The 9465-nt window shown below is 41.3% G+C and overlaps 2 protein-coding genes across 2 annotated transcripts; one reads left to right on the top strand and one right to left on the bottom strand.

Annotated features, from left to right (window-relative positions):
* The first annotated feature begins 204 nt into the window (after positions 1-204).
* Positions 205-4030, top strand: mcat (malonyl CoA:ACP acyltransferase (mitochondrial)). Its single transcript, XM_080421029.1, has 6 exons — positions 205-527; positions 963-1268; positions 1981-2068; positions 2202-2419; positions 3073-3210; positions 3443-4030. The coding sequence occupies exons 1-6, from the start codon at positions 354-356 to the stop codon at positions 3719-3721; spliced, it is 1203 nt and encodes a 400-aa protein (XP_080277155.1). The 5' UTR covers positions 205-353; the 3' UTR covers positions 3722-4030.
* Positions 4031-4219: 189 nt separating this feature from the next.
* On the bottom strand, positions 4220-8743 carry bik (BCL2 interacting killer). Its single transcript, XM_080421030.1, has 6 exons — positions 8691-8743; positions 8572-8600; positions 6173-6275; positions 5827-5979; positions 5294-5408; positions 4220-4799 (listed from the first exon to the last, which is right to left on the bottom strand). Exons 3-6 carry the CDS (start codon positions 6265-6267, stop codon positions 4692-4694), a joined length of 471 nt encoding a protein of 156 aa, XP_080277156.1. The 5' UTR covers positions 6268-6275; positions 8572-8600; positions 8691-8743; the 3' UTR covers positions 4220-4691.
* Positions 8744-9465: the final 722 nt, after the last annotated feature.

The following is a 9465-nucleotide window of genomic DNA, read 5'->3' as shown; positions in this document are numbered from 1 at the left end:
CTCGTCATCAGTAGTTGGTTTCACAGCCTAAAGCATTACATATCGGTTTACCTCATTCTTGGCCAGCCGATTATCTGTTTAACACGATCCTTTTTTATTCTATCCTATTCTAAACTGTCCAAACTCCGATGCAGAAGGTGGCGGTAATTCACCAATAAAGTGGACAAAGAAGAAGAAAAACAAGAAGACGAAGAAAAAGAAACATGGCGCCACCCTTGAGGATCATGCCGGGTGATGATCACTTCCAATAGTAACACTTAACCTAGATTTGGTTGTCTTCCTCCTTTATTCGTGTAGTAGACATGAACCACCGTGGTGTACATATAATAATATAAGTGTCTCTAGGTCACAACATGTTGAGAACAGGTTGTAGAGGGCAGCAGGTGGTCCTGGTGTCACTGTGTAGGAGGCTAGTGTCTTCCAGCTCCAGCCAGGATGGGACCACCACGTCCTCCACCGGGACTCATCGACCACCTCAACGCGTGCCCGAAACCGCGGCCCCCGAGCCGGACAGCGACGCCTCGGAGGTAGGGCTGTCAGAATACTTCAATTGCCTAGCTCTGGTCCATAGCGTTAGAAGGATTTCTCCTTAACGCTATGTTACTTTAAAAATGTGAATACATTTTCAAATATTCTCCAATGAAATGGCAGATCTGCAAGCTTGCAGATCTGCTATTTCCACTATCTTTAAAATATTTTGAAAGTATAAAATTGTTAAATGTGTCAGTAATATCTCTGCCTGTAATGTATATAAGCCTATATTGCTTTGTATATTTAAGTTATTTGTCATATCTACCCTGTGTAATTTGTGATTATTAAGTAAATAAAAAAACAAACAGAAATTTAAAAATGTATTCATTCGTTCCAATGTTCAATGCCAAAAAAACGTGTTTAAATCATTAATTGCAATTATTTGTGTGACAATTAATCATCAACTTCAACAACATTTTTAATCGTGACAGCCCTACTCAGAGGAGCACGGAGAGGGAGCCACCGGCCGTCCGAGGGTGGGGAAACCCCCCGGCCAGCGCTCTGTGTTCCTGTTCCCCGGGCAGGGCAGTCAGTTCGTGGGCATGGGGAGAGGGATGCTGCGCTACGGGAAGGTCAAAGAGATGTTCGCCGCGGCGGAGAAGATCCTGGGCTACGACCTGCTGTCCCTGTGTCTCCACGGACCCCACGAGGACCTGGTGAAGACGGTCCACTGCCAGCCCGCCGTGTTCGTCACCTCCCTGGCGGCGGTGGAGAGACTCAACCACGTAAACCCCCAGGTAATAGTGATGTTGTGAATACTTAATTAGACAGAAAAGCAGACGGCTCGATGTACAGTCATACATTTGGGATAAAAGGATAACACAGTCCTGCGGACTTGTTTCCATTGTGGTTCTATGTATTCAATTCATCAACATAGCATAAAAAATAACACCAAAATACACACATACACTGTACGTATATCGGGACATTGCATATAGTTAGTTTAGTTATTCGTTTTTATTGTGGCCGATGAAGAAGGAATAACTGACAGAATGTGTTTATAAGGACCTGCTCTGTGTATAACATTGATTCAAATGAATGTTTGTAATAACATTGTTTTAATTAAATTACAAACAATCATGACACATTCTTCAAACATGTCAAAAATAAAACTACATTGTTCTATACAATATACAAGATCAATATAGAGATGCACTGGTGATGGGGACAGTTGGGAGGAGGCCCGGCAATGTCTGGAGGTATGGGGGGCTTTAATTTAGGAAGGGGCCAAACGACCGAAAGGTTCTTTCTTCTAGTATACCTAAAGTGCCAGTGAGACCGCAAAAATACTATATTCACAGTCATTACATACAGCGATAGTGCCAATGTGACTGCTTGTGTTGCCCAAGATGGACATGGCAGCACTGCAGCAGGGCTCTTTTCTGCAGTTTGTTGAGCAGCCTGAACACTGTGTTATTCTAATCATGTGTTGTATACTTGTACCTGCAGGCCATTGAGTCTTGTGTTGCTGCTGCAGGATTCAGTGTTGGAGAGTTTGCTGCCCTGGTCTTCTCTGGTGCAATGGACTTTACAGAAGGTACTAACCCTAGAAATACATCCCTATCCTATGTTATCATCATTTCAAGGAGCTGTAAGTGATTCAAAATATGCTAGTGGTCCAGAGCTCAAATGGTTGAGCACCACTCATCTGTCCCACCTATGTCCTTCAGCTCTGTATGCAGTGAAGGTACGAGCAGAGGCCATGCAGAAAGCGTCGGAGCTCACCCCCAGCGGCATGCTGTCAGTGATTGGTCGACCGCAGGCCCAGTACAATTACGCATGCCTGCAGGCTAAGGAGCACTGCAAGAGCCTGGACATCCAGGAGCCTGTCTGCAGGGTGGCCAGCTTCCTCTTCCCTGACGGCAGGGTCATTGCTGGACACAAAGAGGTACAGAGTAGGGCTGGGCGATATGACTTCAAATCAATATCACGATTATTTCAAACTTCCTTTTTTTTACGTTTATTTAAAAAGATTGTGAACAAAAAAAATAGTGAAAATAGAAAATCTACATGGTCACAACGCGTCGTGTTTCAGATAGAAAGAACCAGGAAGTGCAAAATCTCTAATGCTGTTTCTGGGTTTTGGGATTACAAACTTTGCCACTCTGTAGAAATGATCAGAACTATTCTGGGCACTTGGGTGGCACAGGGGTAAAGTACCTGTTGAATCCACGTGGTGCTTCCGGCTTGGCTTGAACATCTATATACGAACACAATTGGCCATGTTCAGGGGAGGGATGCAGAGCAGGAAAGGCGATCTTTGTCGACGCATGTACTCGTCCTACAGGCCACCTGTCAGCGGGGGGTGTTGAACGGGAGGATTAGGATGGTTATATGATTTTATGTCCTTCCAGTAGGGTCTCCTCACTGGCAGGTGAGCCAGTAGGGTACAACAGCAGTGGCAACACAGAAATGTGTTGGGAGGATTAATTGGCATAACGACTAAATTGGGAGAAAAAAGGGGTAAAAAAAAATTGGCTATGCTTAAAAAAAAACTATTCTCATCATCTCAGTTAGCAGCAATGTCCTTTTCCCTCCCAGGCACTGGACTTCCTCCAGCAGAACTCTCGGCAGCTCCATTTCATGAGGACAAAGCCTCTGCCAGTGAGTGGAGCGTTCCACACGGAGCTGATGCAGCCAGCCATCCAACCCCTCAGAGAGGTCCTCAGACAGGTGGAGGTCAGTATGCCCACCTCCTCCAACTAAAGCCTGACCAATGTATGCACAGTCTCTGAATGAGTAAAGATATTTAGAGTCTGTCAAAAACATAAATGTACAGTGAATATATGAATGACACCACCGTGAGACCTGTAGGATTATGTACATGTTAGAAATCACACCACTGTTGGTGAAATACTGTGATTCCATTCATGACGTTTTCTCTCTCTCTCTCATACACAAATCCATTCAGGTGCGACGCCCGGAGATCAACGTGTACTCGAACGTGGACGGCAAGCGCTACATGCACGAAGGCCACGTGCGCAAACAGCTGGTTAAGCAGCTGGTTTCACCGGTGAAATGGGAGCAGACGCTACACGAGATCTACGAGCGGAGCCAGGGTCAGTCGTTTCCTCGCACCTACGAGCTCGGCCCGGGGAAGCAGCTCGGTGCCACACTACAGAAGTGTAACCTGAAGGCCTACAAGACCTACACACATGTGGACGTGACCGATGATGACGAGGATCACTGATGCAAAGGACTCTCACAAGCGAAATAACTGACAAAGGGGGCAATCACATCGAAGTGCACAATAATCAATCAGTTTCTCCATAGTGCTGATTTGTGGGCATTTAGATGTTAGTTCTGCCAAACTGAGTGAGGACAGACCCAGAGGTAAGTGTCATTACAAACAACCTGGGGGGGACAGAAGCACTGATACCGTCCCCACTTTTTCTGTGTGGCGATGGCTTTGGCCGGCGCACAGGGAGACATAATGACTTATGCCGCCATCAGATAAATGATTATAATGTTGCTTTCTCCTTTAAACGTGTCTACTTGATCTTTCTCAATCCATTTGAGACGAGAGCTAATGAACTGGGATTTTGGACTCTCGCTATTAAGACCAGGTGGAACTGAAAAGCACTGACTGGCTATTTATGCTCTTGCTCATATATTATTTTATAATTAAATGGATGTTTTGTTATGAATGAGACAATGTTTTCTGTTAATTCAATTTATTTTCACCACATGAGGCATTTTCCAATATAGAATAGAAAGTCCAGCTCCCTTTTATTGCAAAAAGAAAGATTACAAAACTCTGCTGGACAGAAACTGTTGTCTTAGAAACATGCACTTTCAAACTTGGAACAACAAAACAACAGTGAACCATCATTATACACAGGAATCTCCACAGTGTTACAAAGTCTAATGTGTTGACTTAACCACTTAAGGGCTATTTAAAAATTCTAAACATTTTTGAAAATAGCTTCACCCTCAACTCGTAGAGCTGCTATTTTCAAAAACATTTAAATAATGACATGCCAAGTTATTAATTAATAATCAATGAATCCATATTGTCCCCAAACAGGTTCCAAGTGTATCACAATCTTTTATTATAAAAAGAGAAACTGAAAAAAATCCATTAAAAAATAATCACCATTTTGCACACAATTTCAATGTTTTAAAAATATGTTATGACCAAAAGACCCGCTTATGGCCTGCTAGCCTTTCCACGCGACCCATAATGCAGTGCAAATGGCTGGGGTGGCAACCAGTGCCACGGTCACAATTATCCCTGTGGTCCAGCCAGTGTAGGTAATACTAGACACCTGTGGGGGAAAATTGCATCATAATTGGTATATTATATTTTACTGTATTATATTATAATTATGCAGTAAACTTGGGCTGTCCTCAACTAAAGACATTCTTAGTCAACTATAACAGTCTGTGATAATTCTGTGACCAATCGATTAGTTGATTTAATCGACAAATGTGTGACATTGTGTTTGCAGCATACAATCCTGAAGAGACCAGCCTTTTCACGTTGATGCTGTGATGAACTGAACATTCTAATGTTAATTTCATAATGTTTTGCCTGTTGGCCTGTAGACTTCTAGAAATAAAGGGTTATATCTAGTGTAGAAGAGATGTGCTCATCAGAAATAATTCATGATTCAGCGTTGAGAAAAGCTCAACTAACACCTGATGCATCATTGCAAAGACAAACCGGTCGATTAATTGATTATTTGATGATTATGAGGGGACAGCCCTACAGCAAACGCGTAAAAACACATAAGAACTGGGAGAATAACTGAAGTGTTACCCAGCCTGTCCAGGCCTCTGCTCTGAGGATCCCCTGCCCAGGTGTGGTGGCTGCTAGCCAGGCCTTCAGCACAGCAGATAGACCATGGAGTCCCACTCCCTGGTGCTGGATCTCCCTGGAAGAGATTAAACATGTCTATTTCCAAGTTACATTGAATCTAGGGCTATAATAAAACCCAGGTCGATGTTCTTACCGATTATTCAATCGTTTGCCTTTTAGATGCATCGAATAATCAGTTTTTTTTCTCCAATCTTTTTTATATACATCTATGAATCAACACAAAAATATATATATATTTTGTTTATAAATGACTAAATCGATTAGTTGCACAAAATCGCCACTGTTTTGAACTGAGCTTGTAGATCTGCTATTTTTGAAAATCAATTATTTTTATTGAAATCTTTTTTGAATTTTTATCGTTTGATTAACTGTTGCACCCCTAATTGAGTCAAAACGATTTCAGGGATTTGTAGTGAAATACATTATGCACGCCGTTCGAGACGGTCAGATGTTATGGTCAGCAATCAGCATACCGATAGAAGGTCCTGCTCAGTGTTTGGGCGAATCTTGGTATCTGGACAGCTGTGGGCCACTGGTTCTGCAGTCTGCTGGCCCAGTCCCGGTCCAGCTGGTCTCCTATTTCTGCCAACTGGCGTCCAATGGCTCGAGCCGCCCTGTCATTGATCCTAAAGGGGGGAGTATGATCTCTTGTTCAGTGAATAAGTTGTAGGGCTGCACAATTAATCAAAAGTAATCAAAAACCATGATAACAATATTAAAGTATCTAAGTGAAATGTTTTTGTTTAAAATAAAAGTGGAGGGGGGGGGGGGGGGGTTCGGGTCCAAAAGCACCAGGACCGATCTGGCCCTAGTATTTACCTGACGTTCACATCAGACCTGGTGCTGGTGTCATCCTCATCAGGGCCAGCCTGGAGGGACGTGACACTGCTTGGCTGACTTGCTTGTTCCATCATCTTGTTTACTGGGCAGACACAATAATCATTGTGAAATTTACTTGAATGAGAAAAGACTTGTCGAAATCGTCTGGAAGAGTGAAAGCTCCGATCCGTAAAGTTTATGTCCTACCCAGGATTCGAACTCTGGATCACCCGCACAAGACAAAAAAATATATTTTTGGGTACCAACTCCAACCAGCATTGCTGTGCTAGTTATATATATTGTATTAACATACTCTACCATTCAGATTGGTTAAAATCATGTTTTATTCACTAAAGGGATTGCAGCTTTAACCACTTTAACTATAACTTAGTTGATTGGAGTACCCCAGGGCTCTATATACTTTGTCCACTCCTTTTTCCAAATCTCTTCGCTGAAAATGGCACATATACAAGCTCACAACGTTGTGTTGCGACACGTTGAGCATGTAGATCTGCTGTTTCCGCCGAATGTTCACCTGTTTTCGCAGAATGTTTGCCTATTTTGATATGCCAAGAACAGGGATGCAAGTGTTCATTAATCATTAACTGTGTGTGTGTGTGTGTGTGTGTGTGTGTGTGTGTGTGTGTGTGTGTGTGTGTGTGTGTGTGTGTGTGTGTGTGTGTGTGTGTGTGTGTGTGTGTGTGTGTGTGTGTGTGTGTGTGTGTGTGTGTGTGTGTGTGTGTGTGTGTGTGTGTGTGTGTGTGTGTGTGTGCGCGCCAGTGCATGTTTGTTATCCTAACATGACTCCTCCTAACGCTCATAACCTTACCTGTGTAAATAGTGGGTCATGTGACCAGGATAGGTGGTGGGTGTGTTACCGGGGAGAAAACAAGGTCCTTCCTCACAGTTGAAAAACATGACATCATCTATTGTTAGATTCACTTGCCTGGCTTGGCATTTCCCTGTCTGAGATGATGTCAAGAAAACTGCACCGAATGTATATCCCATCAACTAAGAAATTAGTCAATAAATATTTACACATTCACTTGCCTGTCTTGGCTGGACATAAGTTATGGTTGGCTTGTTTTTATTTGAATTTCTCTGTCTGAGATGACTTATTTACACTTATTTTAATGACTAAATTGTTATTTTAACCAATCTGTATGGTGTAACTATTACATCTGCAGTGGTTGGAGGTGGTCTCCCTACACTTCCATTGAGACAAATAGACCCTGGTGTCGGGTAGGACAAATACTGGTTGACAAGTAGTATTGCCTGGAGCTCATAATAAGCCCAATATCTCTCTTGTCCAAGTGCAGATGCTGTCTCGGCTCAGCGGTCACGTCCTGGGTTCAAACTTGGAATCCCAGTGAGGAGGACACAAAAGTTGGAGATTGCAGCTTTGATATAACTCGGGAGTGTACAAGTGTAACCAATGATGAGTTATAAATGGACAACTTAACACTGAGGATTTAATACTGTGTATTTCAATGATCCGTCCATAGGCCTTAAACTTGTTCTCTACTGTCACCAAACCTGTTCCTGTGTCACCTGAGATCACATGCTGGAGGAGGGCTGAATGCAAATGCTGCATTTAGATTTACATAACTCAAATCAACCGAACTGCTCTTTCCTCCATCCAGGAAAACAATGAATACCAGTAGCCAAAATAATTGGTCAAACCAAAACTTTTGAAACTTAACTTTAACTTAATTTCTAATTAAACACCTGAATGTACAATCGGTCACTGAGAAGTTATCTCTGAGATAGTTGGTGTGAATTTGTCCATGCACAAATATTTTGCAGTCGATGGCTTTTTTTGTGGCTTTTATATGGCTGTTATAGCAGCTTTAAACATTAAACTGCACGTTCATAACATGGCTGATCGGAAAATCTTTGATACTTTTGTAATAGTTATAGCCTATATGGTTCATATTTTAGTGGTACTACATAATAGTTTTATGTCATGGTTTTAGTAGTACCAGTTTTTATTTTTTAAATATTTTTAATCTGGGAGGAACAACATTTCAAATTGTTGTTGTTTTTATGTAGGCTTATATGCAAGTACACAAGAAAATGACAATAAACTGAATCTTCTATGCAGTCTAATCTATGTATGTTATCTAGTAGTCATAACAAAGGGATGAAGTCATCTCTCAGCCATATCAAGCAAGGTCATTTTGAAGATCACATACATAGGAATACTAGTTTTCCAATTGATTTACTTTATATGTATTCTTAACACGGTAAAAAACATAAACATTGTTATCCCTCTGTAGTCTTTTATATCAATGTCTGTGTGATATTAGTCAAAGGAGCATTGGTCCACAGACTCCACACCTGTGATAAACAAGAGAGCAGGTGCATGCGCCAAAATTAATGCTCAGATTAAAACTTACCTTTTATGTAGATTAAAGTAGACGCCGCCCTGAAACAAACACACAGACATTACGATGAAAACTTTTCCAAAATTAGTGGCGAAAAAATGATTTAAGAATGTTTTTTTGACAGTACTCACAGCAGCGTCCTTTAATCTTGTTCTGTTCAGGTAACTGCCAAGAATATATCATTAGCCACGCCTAGACGTGCTGTTACAGGTATTGACCGCCTGGGGGCGTCTCCACAGTGAAATGGTATGACCTCATCAACAGGCAGAGCCTATAGAGCGTCGCAGTTCCCGCCCACTTCCTGTTTTTTTTGGTGCCGGAAGAAAAAACTCAATGCATTTTTCCATTGACATTTCCAAAAATATTTATATCTATTAATTTAAGCCTCGAATCAAGCCATCACGAGATGACATGAATCATGACCATAAAACGTTTTTTTCTGTGATTTTTTTTAATTTTATATTTAATTATATGATATACTATATTTAATAAATACCCTTTGTTTTGCCGTTTTCAACAAAAAAAAATCACAGAATCAAACGTTTATGGTCATGATTCATGTCATGTCATGATGGCTTGATTCGAGGCTTAAATTAATAGATATAAATATTTTTGGAAATGTCAATGGAAAAATGCATTGAGTTTTTTCTTCCGGCACCAAAAAAAACAGGAAGTGGGCGGGAACTGCGACGCTCTATTCCGCCTAAATTATTTGTTTGGGAAAATGCAAGTAAGTTAGTTAGTATTGTAAATACATTTATTATTGTACATTATACATTATGAAGAAAATGTTTAAATGGCTTTTCAAAGAGGAGTTTTTTTTTCTTCTCGTTTAGATACCAAGCACAGGGAAATATTTTATTCCTCTAAAATTGTAAGAATGAATTTAGCTTTTTGGATCTTTTC

Source organism: Gymnoscopelus braueri, assembly GCF_963280865.1.
Source record: "Gymnoscopelus braueri genome assembly, chromosome: 23".
NCBI classification, from domain to species: domain Eukaryota; kingdom Metazoa; phylum Chordata; class Actinopteri; order Myctophiformes; family Myctophidae; genus Gymnoscopelus; species Gymnoscopelus braueri.
Note: the sequence above shows the minus strand (reverse complement) of the source record. Positions and strands in the feature narration are given on the sequence as shown.

Excerpts from the sequence above, each read along its gene's own strand:
- mcat (XM_080421029.1), top strand. The coding sequence starts at position 354 with ATGTTGAGAACAGGTTGTAGAGGGCAGCAGGTGGTCCTGGTGTCACTG. Across the intron at positions 528-962 it reads CGGACAGCGACGCCTCGGAG|CCCTACTCAGAGGAGCACGG; the intron begins GTAGGGCTGTCA and ends TAATCGTGACAG. Across the intron at positions 3,211-3,442 it reads AGGTCCTCAGACAGGTGGAG|GTGCGACGCCCGGAGATCAA; the intron begins GTCAGTATGCCC and ends AAATCCATTCAG.
- bik (XM_080421030.1), bottom strand. The coding sequence starts at position 6,267 with ATGATGGAACAAGCAAGTCAGCCAAGCAGTGTCACGTCCCTCCAGGCT. Across the intron at positions 5,980-6,172 it reads AGGTCTGATGTGAACGTCAG|GATCAATGACAGGGCGGCTC; the intron begins GTAAATACTAGG and ends TCCCCCCTTTAG. Across the intron at positions 5,409-5,826 it reads CTGAGCAGGACCTTCTATCG|GGAGATCCAGCACCAGGGAG; the intron begins GTATGCTGATTG and ends AATCTCTTCCAG.